This window comes from Tasmannia lanceolata, unplaced genomic scaffold (genome assembly GCF_043159265.1).
Source record: "Tasmannia lanceolata isolate RefF3 unplaced genomic scaffold, GAP_Taslan_0.1 ptg000003l, whole genome shotgun sequence".
NCBI lineage: Eukaryota > Viridiplantae > Streptophyta > Magnoliopsida > Canellales > Winteraceae > Tasmannia > Tasmannia lanceolata.
Window position 1 is genome coordinate 55,409,767 of NW_027518680.1, and position 16,803 is coordinate 55,426,569.

The 16,803-nt window shown below is 38.5% G+C and overlaps 1 protein-coding gene across 3 annotated transcripts; it reads left to right on the forward strand.

Moving 5' to 3' along the window:
* Nucleotides 1-2,102: 2,102 nt before the first annotated feature.
* Nucleotides 2,103-16,597, forward strand: ATSPO11-1 (Spo11/DNA topoisomerase VI, subunit A protein). 3 transcript variants are annotated; one of them, XM_077366133.1, is made up of 16 exons: nt 2,103-2,255; nt 2,361-2,463; nt 5,799-5,872; nt 6,014-6,115; nt 9,026-9,099; nt 10,044-10,060; nt 11,524-11,593; nt 11,676-11,712; nt 12,666-12,848; nt 14,183-14,230; nt 14,325-14,383; nt 14,463-14,494; nt 14,612-14,717; nt 15,694-15,814; nt 15,916-15,979; nt 16,129-16,597. In XM_077366133.1, exons 1-16 carry the CDS (start codon nt 2,201-2,203, stop codon nt 16,253-16,255), a joined length of 1,272 nt encoding a protein of 423 aa, XP_077222248.1. In that variant the 5' UTR covers nt 2,103-2,200; the 3' UTR covers nt 16,256-16,597. The 3 variants fall into 3 exon arrangements, with proteins under 3 accessions (XP_077222248.1, XP_077222256.1, XP_077222264.1); XM_077366141.1 differs by lacking the exon at nt 12,666-12,848; XM_077366149.1 differs by lacking the exons at nt 14,183-14,230; nt 14,325-14,383; nt 14,463-14,494; ... (2 more) ...; nt 15,916-15,979; nt 16,129-16,597 and adding an exon at nt 12,947-14,176.
* Nucleotides 16,598-16,803: the final 206 nt, after the last annotated feature.

The window sequence follows — 16,803 nt, forward strand, 5'->3', positions numbered from 1 at the left end:
TGCGCCGTCCGCATTAAATGCGCCGTCCGCATTAAATGCGCCGTCCGCATTAAATGCAAGGCACAGGTTCCAAAGCGCCCAGGAGACAAAAGACCTGTCCGGCTGTCCGGACAGGATATGGCGCATTCGCTAGACGACAAAAGCGCTCAGGAGATAAAAGACCTGTCCGGCTGTCCGGACAGGATATGGCGCATTCGCTAGACGACAAAAGCGCCCAGGAGACAAAAGACCTGTCCGGCTGTCCGGACAGGATATGGCGCATTCGCTAGACGACAAAAGCGCCCAGAAGACAAAAGACCTGTCCGGCCGTCCGGACAGGATATGGCGCATTCGCTAGACGACAAAAGCGCTAGCAGACAAAAGACCTGTCCGGCTGTCCGGACAGGATATGGCGCATTCGCTAGACGACAAAAGCGCCCAGGAGACAAAAGACCTGTCCGGCTGTCCGGACAGGATATGGCGCATTCGCTAGACGACAAAAGCGCTCAGGAGATAAAAGACCTGTCCGGCTGTCCGGACAGGATATGGCGCATTTGCTAGACGACAAAAGCGCTAGCAGACAAAAGACCTGTCCGGCTGTCCGGACAGGATATGGCGCATTCGCTAGACGACAAAAGCGCCCAGAAGACAAAAGACCTGTCCGGCTGTTCGGACAGGATATGGCGCATTCGCTAGACGACAAAAGCGCCTAAGAGATAAAAGACCTGTCGGGCTGTCCGGACAGGATATGGCGCATTCGCTAGACGACAAAAGCGCCCAGAAGACAAAAGACCTGTCCGGCTGTCCGGACAGGATATGGCGCATTCGCCAGACGACAAAAGCGCCCAGGAGACAAAAGACCTGTCCGGCTGTCCGGACAGGATATGGCGCATTCGCTAGACGACAAAAGCGCCAAGAAGACAAAAGACCTGTCCGGATGTCCGGACAGGATATGGCGCATTCGCTAGATGACAAAAGCGCCCAGAAGACAAAAGACCTGTCCGGCTGTCCGGACAGGATATGGCGCATTCGTTAGACGACAAAAGCGCCCAGGAGACAAAAGACCTGTCCGGCTGTCCGGACAGGATATGGAGCATTCGCTAGACGACAAAAGCGCTACAAGCAAAGACCTGCCCGGCTAGCCGTCCACAGCCTTAGCCGAACAGGACCGCATGAACCACCTGAACCAATTGCGCCCGGCTATGACGCCCAGGGGGCCTGGCCGCCCAGACTTCGGGTCCAAAATTTAGCCGTACTGGATAGCCGAAAGCCTTCTGCCCGGCCTTGCTCCTTCGGGCCAAACTTCAAGGCCAGGCCAGGGCGCCCGGAGGCTCCTGTCCTGCCACGATTTCTCCTAGCTGAATCTGAGCCCGGCCTGAGCTGCCCAGAGGCCTTAGGGCCGGCCCGACGCTGTCTTTACCTTCTCTTTACTTCTTCTAGCCACTTTCATGGCTTGAAGAACCAGGGGGCAACTGATGGGGTCCGGACTCAGCGCTGAGGGAATTCGGACTCAGCACCGATGGGTCCGAACTCAGCATCCAATTGGCTGCTGGCACGTGGCCTCCACAAGGACCGTTGGAAGGCCAACACCTGTCCCCACTACTAGGTGTGGCACCTGGACCAATCAGGGACTTCCACCTGCCTTCCTTAGGTATGAGACCTGGTCCATACAGAGCCCACCACCTGTCTTGGACAGGTGGCTCAGAATTACCACCTGTCCCAGACAGGTGGCTCAGAATCACTATAAATAGCCTTCACTTGTACTAAGGTGAGGGTCCTGAAATCTGAGAATCAAAACTCTAAGCTTTTGCTCTGACATTGCTCTGCACTCCTGCTCATACTGACTTGAGTGTCGAAGCGCCCGTCCGGAGTATCACTCCGGGTTGGTCCTCTGACCCTTTTCTTTCTTGTCTGTACCTTTGTGCAGTGCAGGACTCAACCAGCCCTTCAGTCGTGACTTGTTAGCTCGGACTATCCAGCCCTACCATAACCTGTTACCAATTTTAGACCTAACACATCCTACAGGGGGTGCGAATTTATTTTCTCCCAACACTTTCATACTTTCAAACCATTGCCTCGTTTCCACTTCTTCTTTACTCGAGCAAAAGTACAAGTGGTGCGAATCATCCCACAGAGGGTGCGAATTTATCAATGCTCTTAACGTTTTTATCCTTTCAAACCACAGTCTCGTTTCCACTTCATCTTCTTACTGGAACAAAAAATGGAACGGAGAGCTTCGAGTTCTAAACCCTTCAATCTTCTCAAAAAGATCAGAGGTAAAGATAATCAGATAATAATCAAAAATCAAATTACTATTCGTATTAAATCGATTCTCTTCAATAATCGATTCTCTTCAAATTTATGCAAAAAAAATTTCTTAGGTTTTACTCGATCTCTTCTCGAAGATCTCTGCAATAGACAACATCTTCCTTCAGTAACCCTAAATCACTACAGAAATTATTGCACAGATCCGTCTGGAAATTGGTACGCTCTCTTAAATTCTCTTAACTTTGATTTTTCTCTTAAGTTTTTCGTTTTTTTTTCCTGCTGAAATCTTAGGGATTCGTTCTTTGATTTTTTTTGTAATTTGAGTAAATCTTCCTTTTGACTACAGATTTTGAGGTTGAACTGTTGGATTTTTTTTAATGATAGAAGGTTTAAGAATTTTAGATTTTCTGGAGATTAAATGATAAGAAATTTTGAGGCTGTTACTAGAATAGGAAAAATTAGGAATTAGGGTTTTAAAAGGTGAATTGATTGGCATTTTCTGAGGTTAATTGATCATTGCCTTTGAGTAGATGAAGGAACCTTAAGTTCTAATATTGAAATTAAACTATTATTATTCTTTTTGTAAAAAGTGTAGGAACCCTAGATTTGAGTATTAAAATTAATATGCTCTCGTTTTCATATTGAGTAGCTTTTTCTTCCTTTCTAGATTGCTTTATGTATAATCTGTCCAGCAATGGTTAACCATATTCTCAATCTCTTAAATGTGATGGTGAATGAAGATGAAGTTTTCCATAATATGGTGAATGGGTTTAAGTGCTTTTAAGGTCTTTAGACTTATTTTGGGGCAATATCGGCGCTATTTTCAGTTACCAGAGTAGGAAGCAAGTGTGAGAAGCAATGCGGGAAGCAAGGGTTTTAGAAAAGAAAAAAAGTGGGTAACGAGAAGCTATAAAGAAAGTAAAGAGAAAATGTGTCAGAAGTGTCATTGAAAGTCAACATGAAGCGTATAATGAGCCTCGATGGAAGCAAACAAGAAGTGCATAGAATTACAAGTTTTAGGAACTTACAATCTTACATGATTTATTCATGTATATTTAATGTTCAATTTTTGGGAAAAGATCTTGATGCAGGACAATACCTAATTTAGGGAAAATCCTACACTCCTAATGTGATAATGGCTTTAGGAAAGGCTTAGGGTTAACACGGAAAACTCAAAACACCTAAAGAACTAACCTATGACTGATTTAATGATATAATTTAATTAACAGGCAGCAGCAATAACAAGATTTAAATTGCATTCAATAATTAGATAGAAAATAATTATCAAGAGATAAACCTTATACAAACCAACCAATAGGTAAAAGATCCTTCAGGTGAATTGTTAATGACAAGATTAGTTCTAAACGAGGGTTTAAACATGTGACCAATTAAAATAAGTAAAAATTGATGCAAATACCAATGGTTTAAATCTATTTCAATAAGAGAATAGTGATATTTCAATGAAGAACAGCAAACAAAATTATCAGCAGCACTAAAAAGGTCAAACAACCCAGTTTTAGGCCAAAAGGGTATTTTGGTAATTTAGACAGGTTTGTATATTAGGGTGAAAAGAGTTGCTCCAGTGAAAAGAAGTAGCTCGTGCCAAGTTGATGGAGTAAAAAGAGGTAGGGGCAGACCGAAAACAACTTGCGTAGAAACAGTAAGGAAAGACTTGAAGGCTAGGAACATAAGAGAAAACATGACCTTTGATAGGATAGAATGGAAGAAAATGATCAATGTGACGAATGCAACTAGTGTCAGGATTAGACTTAGTCAATTTGAGCCGGGTAGATCCTCTCCCCTTCTTCATGAAAATTTTCTAAAGGATTCATTGGCCGATCCCAACTAGTTTGGGACAAAGGCTTAGTTGAGTTGAGTTGAGTTGTAAATTAGGGTAAAACTGCTGTTGGATTGTAAGGTTAAGGTCTAAAAATATAGAAACAATGCAAATTTCAGGTTTATGAATGGTTTATGACGGCCGGTTTACACTATTAATCTCCAAAACTGGATTTAGGGTTCAATAGGTGTGAAAATTTCAAGTAGGCTCAAAAAGGTTTAAAACTAATGATCTTGGGTGCTTTAGCTGAGGTTTAATCACAAAATAAATCCCTCAAAATATCAAGATGAGATCTTGAAAGATGAAGAAGTTATTTGGATTCTAGGGGTTTAAACTTTGGTTCAAGAAACACAAAAGATTGAAAGATTTTATGTCTTACCTTGTAGTGAATGATTTTATAGAAGAAAAGAAGAGAGGAGGGTGAAAGAGATTGGCTCCAAGCCACCAAGAAGAGAAGAAGTCCAGGCCAAATTGCTCAATACAAAAACCATCAATTGCTATTCCTTACAAAAAAACGCATGCACACACATATGTAGTTTGTGTTGTGCGCACCTACAATTTGGGTATGATCCCTTATTTTTAGCATCCTTCTCTTATCACAATAATAAGAGGCCTAAATCTACTAAACTAAGCACTTAAATAAACAACCAATATCTTATTAAATAAAGAAACAACTAATAAAATAAAAACTAAAAAAGAAAAGAAAAATAACGCCACATGTAACATGTATGGGCGTGTATGACGCCCGTTGTCCATATATATAAATCAGTCCTCCAACATCAATGATGCCTCACGTCCCCACCCTCGCTTGCGCTTGTAAACCTTCAACTCGCTCGCATTGTTGATGTCCCCATTAGATCTACATAATTTTAATTTGAAACTTAAGATGAGTGTTCAAGTTTTAAATGCACATTATTTAAACAAGCTCCATTAGCAGTATCAAAAGGAGAAAATATTCTTTTAGGAGCAAATAATCACCTAGTAGGAAGTGTACTATTTATTAAAAGGGAACACGCAGGAAGCATCTGGGAAGCTAAATTTGGAAAGCAAGAAGAACTTGGCTTTGGAAGCGAGTTTCTCGGGAAGCGAGCTTCCCATCCAAGTAGGAAGTTTCCGGTAATTATGATTTTCACTATCAGGTACAAGGAGCACCTGAGGCATCTGTTAATGGACTTATTCCTAAAATATCTGTTGGGGATCTGTTCAGTGTCATTCTCTGCGAGTTCTCGTCCGAGTCCATGTTTTACTCGCCTGAGTGGACTCCATTTCACCTTGGCCGAGTCATCGTCGAGTTCGAGTTTTGAAACATTTCTTTGCACTACTATCTAATACACCATTCCTACCTTGACATGTTGCTGGTGGATAAGTTGATAAGTAGCAGCAAGTGTAGAGGACCAGAGGTTAATGGATGGGCTAGTGTGGCCTTATGGTGTTTTTCAATCAGCCCTCATCAACCCAAGGGTGATGTATTGATTATCGACAAAGGGGGATGAACAGGCCACATATAGATACATGTAAAGGACAGACTTTTGACCCATTGAAGCTCCCAAAAACATTGGCTTTAATTGAGGGTGGTATTTTGTTCACTTTAGCTCATGATATTTTTTCAAAGATTTTACCTATGGACGAAATTATTACCTTCACAGTTTTGCTATGTCACTTTAGAGATACAATTTTTTTTTCACATTTGTCTGTACTCTATTTATGGGTGCAGCTGCTGCAACTCAGACTCAGTCAAAGGTAAGGATATACTCTGTCTTGAAAGGGCAGGCCAAGCGTATAGACTGGGTGAGTTTCCTTCTTAATTTTCTTGTCATGATTACATTTAAAAATGGTAATTATAAGTCAAATAGTACTGTTTTCATACTAAATAGATGTCATTTCATCAAGTTTTATTTGATTTTTAACTCCTATGTTTTTCACTTTCAGATGTCTTGCTAAGAGTGTTACTCATTATTCAGCGGCTGTTGCAAGAAAACAAACATGTAACAAAGAGAGACATATACTACACACACCCTTCTGTATTTTTGGGTAATTTTGTTATTCATTAAGATTTCATGTCCAAAATGCCGTGCCGATCCCTTTGTACTTAGATATACAACTTCACTGGTCTTTGAAAATATAATGAAATGGATTCCAGGCATAGTTGTAAATTCCGTTTCGGTCGCCATTTCGTTTTGGCCACCGAAACGAAATTTCGGTGGGATTTCGGTCATTTCGGTGCATTTCGGTCGAAACTTTTCGTTCACACAAAAAATATATTAAAAAATATGAGAAAAATCCAAAAAAATAAAAAATCAATAGAAGAAGATGAAAAACTAATAAATAGTCCAAAATATGTGTCAGGGTGCGGGTACGACACGACGTGGGTACGTGATTAAGTTCCATATTTCATAACATGAGGTATCAATACATCATTCATTAGAAAAAAAAGTCTGTCACCAATGTGTTGACCAGTGCCTGACAAGATGAATAATTTTTAGAGACCAAATTATGAGATTTTTTTTACCGGACTTTTGAGATTTAATAATGTTTGGACAAAATAGATTTTATGAATTTTTAAAATTTGAAAAATACCCCACCGTTTGGAAGTTAAGAAAGTTAAAATTTTGACCTGACCATTTTTCTTTGAATTTTGTACTAGAACTGGAGAGTTGACTTTTTTTCCTTTTAGATTTGGGTGTTGAAACTATTTTTAATAAATCTAAAAAGGGGGTATTCCGTTATTTACATGTAAATCTTAAGTAAATGGACAATAAAATAGTAAAGACATTTACTTAAATGGTTTACATGTAAATACCGAGTACAGGAAAGTAGAGAAGTACAGGAGAGGGAATAGAAGCAGCAGGAATCCAGTCAAACTAGCTGTTATGCACAATTCCGGCCGGAATGGAGAATTTCGTCCATTCCGGCCGAAATTTCGGATTTCGGAAAATTTCGTCCGAAATGGCCGGAATGGAACGAAATTTCCACCGGAACGAAATTTTTGGAATTTCGTTCCGGAATTGTAACGAAACCGGTTCGTTTCGTCCGGGTTTCGTCCATTCCGGACGAAACGAAACGGAATTTACAACTATGATTCCAGGTAATACCCATACACAGTCAATCTATTGTTATTTGTTAGGGATGATACTCAAATGACACCAATCATATCTGCTATCTGATAAACTTTAATATAGTGTCATACATTAGGAATTTATCAATTTTATTCCTTAGTATGCAAAGCAGCCTCCTTGGGCGTTGAAGTGCGGAACCGCGATTCTTGAAAACTTAGAAAGTGCAATTGCCGATATTTTATAATATTAAATAATTTAAAATATGTTTTGGATTCACTAAAGAGACATAGAAACAAACTTATAGTAAAAAAGTAATTTAGTTACCGATGGTATTGGGGAATCATGGCATTGGTCTTTGGCAATAGGAGAAATTTTAAGTCTGGAAGTGGGAATCAGAATGGGGGTGAGGTTTCAGAGCAAGAGTGGCGCCCTTAGGTAGAATATCCTGCAACTAAGTCGTATTCACATTTTGTTTCTTCGCATGCATGATTTTCTTTAGGTTACTGACGTACTGCAATTTCGATTTTCAAGGACATATGCAATGAATACTAATTCCAATATGCATTCCTGTAAGCATTGTTCATCGACAATTGGCCATTATAGCTGCTGTGAGGCGATAGGAGAGTATGTTTTTATTAAAGCTGTTCATGTAAAGAGCGATTTACTCATTGTTGACCCAGTAGGAGATCCCGATCCATGGTAATTTTAGGTCACAAAGCTTTGAAAAAAGAGGGCGAGTCTTGGCGCAACGGTAAGGTTGCTCCATTGTGACCTAGTGGTCACGGGTTCGAGTCACGGAAACAGCCTCTCTGCAAAGCAGGGGTAAGACTGCGTACATCTAGCCCTCCCCGGAGCCCGCAATGGCGGGAGCCTCGTGCACTGGGCCGCCCTTTTTGGGTTGTAACTTGAAGCTCTTTGTTCAAGCATTTGATGCATCTTCTCATTTTGCCCCCAAGCTTCCTTTTTTTTGAATGATTTTGCCCTTAAGCTTCTTATTCTTACACTTTTGGAAACTTGCATGCACATTCACCCTCACTATTGTAACAAGCAACCAATGCATGCCGAAATTGAGTAGAAAAATAAATGGAAGAATATGATCACTTCACCATTTGAGGCGTTAAATATCTATGTCGTCAAAGGTTGCATCAGCTCTATCCATTTTGGGAGAACTTTATGCTAGCTGTTCTCAACAAGTGTCTAAAAATTTGTACTTGGAAGAGAACTCGGCCAAGGGAAGAAGTCTTTGGCTCAAGTGAGTCAATGATTGGCATTGTCAATTTTTCATTAACTTGGGCGGGTCAAAGGGGTTTTTGATTCACTTGGTAGGACAAACCTTGGACTCTGATGAGAACTCAGCCAAGGTAAAAGGGAGTTGGCTTGAGCAAGTCAATGATTGACTCAGGGACTTTATAAATTGTATTCTCCACAATTACCTAATATATTATTAAACTATGTACATGGCCCAAGGTGATCACAACATTATTGTGTACATCACGACAACACTTTTGGCACAAGGTGATCACAGTATTATTGTGCACACAATGACTACATTTTTGCCACCAGTAGTTTTTTACTATTGCAAGGAGCCCTATTGTATGTCTGGTCCACTTTTTTTTTTTAATATTTCATCAAACCATTACATTACTAGTAATCTTATATAATAATGTAAGTGAATTAGGGTTCCCCTAAATGGGCGGATAAAGCTGATTTATAATTGTTACTTGCATCTTGTAGATGTAGCTAGGAGCTTTTTTGCAATTTGAATCCAAAAATTGTTACTTCACATTCCACCCATTTGGAAACAAATATGAAGTTTAATTTCTACTTGATTAAATAACTATGACTTTCTCGAAATAAATCTCTTCCTTTTTGTCTTGCATTGCAGATCAAGCCGTTGTAGATCGGGCAATCAATGACATATGCATCCTTTTACAATGCAGTCGCCATAACCTAAATGTGGTGTGTACTGTTAGGAGGATAATTCATTCCATATTCTAGTACATGTTTGGTAGTTTTTCTTTCTTAATCATTGGATACAATATATATCATAGGGGGAGGGCAGTAGTAATATCTTGTATTCTTTTAATGCTTCATTTGCATCTTTCTTAATCAAGTGGAAGGCTGTGTTAAGTTCATATCCAAAGAAGATCTATGATTTAGCTGACAGTTTGAATGTATTCCTGACACACGTGTCCTGCCGTGTCCGGCACAACACACGTGTCCACACGTGTGTCAACACTTTTAAATGTACTACTAGAAGTGTCAGACTTGATGTGGGCATGTCAACATGTTTTTGTATCGTGTCAAGTGTGACATTCTGATTTATTTGGTGGGCATCTTCTGAGATAATCCATTTCAGGAAAACATTTTGTTTCCCACCTACAGTAATTTTTCCAGATACTAAACAGTACATTCCAATCTGTTTCTTTTGAGATGATAACAAAAATCTGTGAAACTACAAAATGCACTTATAAGCAGTATTTCTACTCATCTTATGATTGGTACAGGATTTGTTTTGTGTTGAGTTTTCTACAATATGTGATGATACATATCAAAAAAATGTTGGCTTGGTTTTGTAAAGAAATTGTTTTTGTATTTTGTTATGTAAGTAAATGCTGTAGCATGTATATCTTCCTAGGTTTTGAAGCTGTTCTGTTCACCAAACATCCACTTATAGATAACCATAAAAACAAGTTCTTATGCATAGCTCATGGTTTCAGTTCTGTTAGTATGCTTCCTTTGGAACTGAGCCGATAATGGGAAATAGACAAATATATCAAAGAGATCCTGCAAGCTTCTTGGAGTTTTAGACTGGCTTTTACAAACTATTGTGAAATATTATAGTTCTAAAATAAAATCAAACCATTCTTGTGATTTTACATCGTATTTTCTCCTATTTGCAGGTATCTGTAGGAAAAGGGTACGTTCTGGCTTAAAAAAGGCTACCTTGGATTCACGGAACATGAGAAGATATCTTGCCCCTTTGTTTCTATAAATTTCCCTTCAGGAATATTCATGCGTAAATGCATGGCTACAATTTTCTTGCATGTTGGGGTGTTTTTTTCCCTATCCATGAATAAAAAAATATGTTTTCCAAATCTACTGAGAATCATTACTTCTTGTCCTAGTGAAGTAGAAGCAGAAAGTGTGCAATTGTCCACATTTGTAGTTTGGACTTTTTGAGTGTCTCCTTGATTGCGAAATTTCCCATCGAATGTTGCTGCATTGTTTTGACATTTTGTGAAATGGAAATGTTTACCAATTCAATAGAGGTTTCAATGCGGCAGCTGTATTGTTTCGGCATTTTTTGGAATTGAAATGTTTTCATTTCAATAGAGGTTTCAATGGGGCAGATCAACAGGTTTATTGGACCCAAAATTTACCTTGTAACCAGGACAGGTCAGATATGTTTCGGTCTGTTTTTAGTTAAAATGAATGTTTGCGTCCTGCCTATTGGCACCCATATGATTCGGCTATCTCAATATGTACAAATTCTTCCTTATTACCAACTCTACCATATTGATATTTTTTAGTACAGTTTTGGTGCTGCATCGTACAAAACTATTCATTTTTAATCAGTAGAAAGCTTCTTCATTTGATGCTGCAAGCAAGAAAGCTCTGGCTAGCGTCAACTGCAAGGACCTAATATCATGTACTTGATCACACAAGATTTTGGATGAGTGTTCTCTTCTATGTGTAATTTTAGAAAAAAATAAATAAATTATAAGTGCACTTCCCCCCGTGCGTGGAGGGGGGAGGGGTAAAGAATTGTGGTTATCCCGTTCAACTGTCTGTTTTTCCATGATTTTCTTTATCAAATTTATCTGTCACACCATTATCTTGTGCAGATGATGGCGATTCTAACCATGCAAATATATAACATACTAACATAGCAACATCTTTAGATTCATTCTATATATTTTTGTATGGTTTAAATTTTCTTCACTTGTTCACAAGTTAAAGAATATCCTGCATGTCTTTTTATGATATTGTGCATCTGAGTCTTATGCATAATTTTAAAACTCCCTCGATCATTATGGACTCCCCGAGTCGACTCCCTTTTACCTTGGCCGCTTTCTTCGTTTTGCTCTACAGAGTCTTGACTCTCCCGAATTATGACCTCGTCAACCGAGTACTCGACCGCGGCGTGCCGAGTCGACTAGGGTTTTTCTTTGACCATGTTCCGCGCTACATCCATGTTTTTAAACACTTGTCTTATGATTTATATCCCTGGATTGCGATAAGCATTTTTAAATACATTATCTTCTATTTCAGATTAGTGGAGGTTGGTTAAGATTCCTAAAAGTATTGTGCATCTGAGTCTTATGATTTATATCCCTCGATTGTGATAAGCATTATTAAATACATTATTTTCTATGTCAGGTTAGTGATGGGTTGGTTAAGATTCCTGGAAGCTGGCAAGAAAGTTGATTGCATAAGAAACCGCAGCACTGTAAGCATGCTTAATGATGTTTCAAATTTAAAACATCATTATCTCCTGAGATATCTAAGGTAATTATCGTTTATCGTTACAGGCCTACCCTGTTCCTGTACATGTTGAAGAAGTTGAAGGTATCCAAGCAGTCATGAAAGAAGCCACTGAATATTTTGATGGCTTTCTTTCTACTCAGATTATATTTTAACCATTAACCTTGTGAATATCTAACGTCGAATACATTAATTATTTTGGTATTTCAAATGTGAAATAGTTTCCAATATATTTTTTCATGCAAATCTTCTGAGCTGATAAGAAACAGCAGTGAAGATATTGTCATCTTATCGCCATTTAAGTCTTGAAGTAATTTAATAAGATATCGTTTCACCTATGTCACGACTCAGCATAAATGGGTTCGTCGCCCTTCAAACAACCGTCAGATCCTTTCGATGGACGAAATTTAATAGCTTTCTAACCGGATGCAAAAGGTATTCGGTAGTCCTTTTCCCCACTTATCCTATTCTTTACGGCGCGTATATCGTCCTCGCAGTCCCGATCCAAATCCTATTCAAAGAAATAGAAATCCCATTAAAGCTGGTATTCTCTGCAAGTTCTTTAAGGAAGACGGGAGGTGATCCGATCCAAATCAAATCCCATTAAAGATGCTATTCTGCAAGTTCTTTGATCATCTTTAAATGTTGAAAAGGAAGATGGGAAGTGATTGGATGACCAAGTTCAGTTACCCTGAAGTGAGGTGATCCGATGACCAAGTTCAGAAACCCTGAAACTCACAGTTGTAACAGGGCCAATCCAGCTATGGCCAATTCATCCTTTATCGTTTTGGATTCTAAATCCCTTCCCTAGCATTATTTGATTTATTTCTTTTATTCAAGGCCTTCTCTTAGAATTGGCAAATCATACCATAAGCTTGTAAAAGGTTATTCTCTAAATTATTTCACAAGGGGCTGAATTAAACCCAAGTATTGGTGCTATATTGGAAGCAGGGATTTCCCCGTAACTCGTCACTCATGGACCAATGGAAGAAATCACCCAACTTCGGTTTTATCATTTCTCATTATATCTTGCGCAGGTATTTCCAATTTGTGCAGATGTGTGACCCGTAAGTGGATTCGAAGGTGCATCTGTATCCAGTTTTTCTTCGATGCCACCCGTAAAGACATTAATGTCAACATTCCAAGCATCCCTTCCGACCAGTCAAAACTAGGAGAATTGTCGGTGGAAAATTCAACATGTAATCACACCAGTGATTCTGGTAATAATTCAAGACCATCCCCTGTTTTGCATTCAATCAAAAGCTGATGGTGCTTTAAATAATGCGGAGCCTCTGGTTTTTCTTGATGAAATCCCTAGCCTTTCTGTTGAAGAATGTGCTAACAGGGATGAAGCGGGCGTATTGGACCATTGTGTATGTCTGCCTAATAACTGCTTGCCTTGTCTTGTTCCTACTGCCTTCTCAATTGACAAGAGAAGATCTCTCAGCCCCAATCCTCCAAGCTCGACGAAAACGGCTGCCTTAAAATTTTGTTGATTTTTAATGCGCCATGAAAATTGGAAAAGAGGAGGAAGACAGTTACCGACAACCTTTTCTACTGGTTTCAATGAACTTCTAATCTGGACCGTTCACATGCTCCAATGGCGGAGACCTAGGCGACGAAGCGTTTTGTGCTGCGTTGCGACGCAGGTGAAACAGACTCATTTAATAATGTTATGACACGTTCATAATATTCGGTTTTCAGAAACTGAAACTTCCACTACCTATTTGGCTGGAAGAGTATTCTAGCTACAACAGGCATTTCACCTCTTAAAAACTTGCATATATAAATAGTTTTTTTTTTGAATGATATTGCATATATAAATAGTGGCCTGATATTTCACAGTAAACCATCATTCAAATGGCTAGGGTTGTCCAACCAGTCCGCCTTTGGGCTTGTAGTTCTTCCAAGAATGGGTTTACCATATGAACGATCTAAATGACATACATAGATGCCACATTTACCAGATTAGACTTTAGGAGTGTATTGATACACTTCATATGTCTGAAGTTACAGAGAATCCTACCTGTTGGGTTCTGTCCAGATGATCTAAAATGTATATTCTGTACTACATGTCTACGCACGTATGCACTTTTTTAAATTATATGTATATACACACGCAATGGAATAAGTTATGCTTAATGGGTACTCCATGATTTGGAGATCTTAAAACTGACAAAGGGGGCCAGGGAAACCCTCCAGAAATATGTGATTTGGCCTATTTTGGTTTAGTTTAGTCATATGATTAGAGGATGCCTGTAGTTGATGCTGGGGGATCGTGGGTTGGTATCATTTCCCTTTAAATCACGTGGAAAAGAGAAACTAACAATAACATTTGGAGGAAAGGTCTGCTCATCGAACTCCAAAATTTTCATACCCAAGTTAATTTGATCGGCACTCAGTTAAAACCCATAAATCGTCTCTTTTTCACCTCTTCCTTATGGTTTCATATTATTACTATTTCAAATTCTAATTTCTCGATTCATCCTTCCATTTCTTGTTCAAAAATGCATGTATCATAATTTGGAAAATTTCTCTTACTTGTCGTGTGTAGATATTGTGAGTGCCGCACAATATATACTAGTCGTAGAGAAGGAGACAGGTAAAAATATTATTTTACCCCACTATTTGGTTAACGTTGATTTGTCACATGGTTACTCCTGATTTCAACTTTGTCACTGGATTTCTTATTGCAGTTTTCCAACGCTTAGCAAATGACAGGTTTTGTGAAGTAAATCATTGCATAGTCATCACAGTAAGCTCATTCATTTGGTTCCTCTGTGATTAATTCCTTCAAGCATTATCAATGATGCTTATTGCTGAACTGATCGTAGGGAAGAGGCTACCCAGATGTTTCCACCAGAAGGTTCAGGCATTGCCCATTTTCTATTTTTCTATTGTTGGTGGGAAAGTTTCTTCTTTATCTAAATTATTCCTTGGGAAATTTCGGTCTTTTATCCGTTATATGCATGCTTTGTATCAGGTTTCTGAAGCTTCTTGTTGAGAAACTGTGTCTGCCTGTCTATTGCTTGGTAGATTGTGATCCTTATGGTTTTGACATTCTGACAACGTACCGCTTTGGTTCTATGGTAAGCACACATCTAATATTTTTAAATCTCATTCTTTTCGATCAATCAACCTATTGCTAAAGCATTTTAATTTTATGTTTTTCTATTTGTTCTCTGTATAAATTCTTTCATTCTGCTAGTCTTTTATTATGTCAAATAGTTCCCTCGTTAGTATCATCTGTCAATTCTGAAAAATTCTGTCCTCCTCTCTAGCCTTAATGCCCATCATGGGCTAACACATACTGTGTTACTGGATCAATTTTTTTAATTTTTTTTGAAAGTGTTAAAAGTATAAAAGAATAAATAATGCCTTCTTCAACAGCTTAAGCTTTTGGAGTAACTTGTTGTTTCACATGTTATCAGAGCAAAGGTCCTGAGTTCAAACCTCCTTGATGTTAAAAATCCACGTGCAATGGCAAACCCAAACGTAGGGGCCACATGTGCCACGTGTAGGCCAACCCTAAAATAGAGGGGCCACACGTGAGGGGGAGTGTTAAAAGTATAAAAGAATAAATAACGCCTTCTCCAACAGCTTAAGCTTTTGGAGTAACTGGTTGTTTCACAGAAAGATTTTAAAACAGTCCCAAATACGGGATCCCATAATATGATTATAATAGACAATGTTTTGAAATTTTTTTAGGTTAAGTAACTATAATGTTTTATTTCTATATAAATTTTTTTATTATAAGAATAGACAAAACTCAAATAATGTCATAATTGTAAACGTGTTGTACTAGTAATTAGAAACAAATATAGATAAAAGAGAACTAGAATTGTCTTGTGAACCCTAAAGTATTGGAATCCGACACATGTCCGACATGGGCACGTCTCCCATTCAAAAGAATCCATGCCTTTATTTAATTGTAGTCGACATTAGTACCCTGTTTGCAGCCTCAGAGTTTCGAAATGCAGGTACCAGTTTTTGCGAAGGTCAAGTAGAGTGTCTAGATTATGTTAATTACATGACATACTAATGAACGCTTAACTGTTCCTAAAGCAAATGGCCTATGATGCAAAATTCCTGCGTGTGTCCGAGATACGCTGGCTGGGAGTGTTTCCTTCGGATTCTACGAAATACCACCTTCCAGATCGGTGTCTCCTTCCTCTAACACCTGAAGGTAAAATAGCATTTTTTATTTCCACTCACAAGATGGTTTTTTTAGCTTTTTTTTTTCTGAGTTCTTACTCATTCATCTAACAAAGTTCTAATTTCATGTAGATAAGAAGAAAGCTGAAGCCATGTTGTTGAGATGTTACTTGCACCAAGAAGTACCACAATGGAGGTTGTATTATGTGAATGTTATATGATTTTTCATTGCCTGTGATATCTTATTCCCTTTGTGCTCTGACCTTTCAAAAAAAAAAAAAAATTGTTCTTTTTGTGCTCTTGGTGGCTATAATGGCTGATGAAAAGTACTTGTTTGGATGCTAGGTCGGAGCTGCAGTTCATGCTGCAAAGTGGAATGAAGTTTGAGATAGAAGCATTGTCTGTATCTTCATTTTCCTTCTTGTCAGAAGAGTACATCCCATCTAAAATTCAGGCTGGTGTCTATTTCTGAGTAAATTGATGACATGGCTAAATAAAATCCCACTGGTATTTTCCTTGCTTATAATTTGAATTTTCCATCTCATTCAGTTGGGCTTCACTTCTTTTGACGTAAAACAGGTGTAAACCAAAATTTACACCCATTTTAAATATAAAAATGGTCGTAAAATTTTTTTTGCGCCCTTTTTACGTTGAAAGTAATGTGTCATTAGAGTAAAATTTTAGTGAGGTTCACATTTAAAGCATGTGTTCCATACATGCGCAACAATGGATGTCATGCGTTTGAGATTGTTAAAACTATTATGGATGGTTGTCTTGCTTATGTGATGGCTTCGAAATGTGTATTTTGTGCTTATTCTGGCATTTCATGAAGTTTTGTCTTAAATGTTTATCCTTTGCATGCATTTCCATAAAATTTTGTGATTTTTTTGGATTTGTACTAGAACTGTAAGATAGAAATTGTCAAATTGACAAGTTTCTATTTTTGCGTTGACCGACATGCATATCAAAACTTACATTTAAATCCTTGCTTGAGAAGACTACTGAATTTACATAGATATA

Coding starts and splice junctions, on each gene's coding strand:
- ATSPO11-1 (XM_077366133.1), top strand. CDS start 2,201: ATGGAACGGAGAGCTTCGAGTTCTAAACCCTTCAATCTTCTCAAAAAG. Junction 11,594..11,675: donor GCATAAGAAACCGCAGCACT/GTAAGCATGCTT, acceptor TTATCGTTACAG/GCCTACCCTGTTCCTGTACA. Junction 15,815..15,915: donor CCTTCCTCTAACACCTGAAG/GTAAAATAGCAT, acceptor AATTTCATGTAG/ATAAGAAGAAAGCTGAAGCC.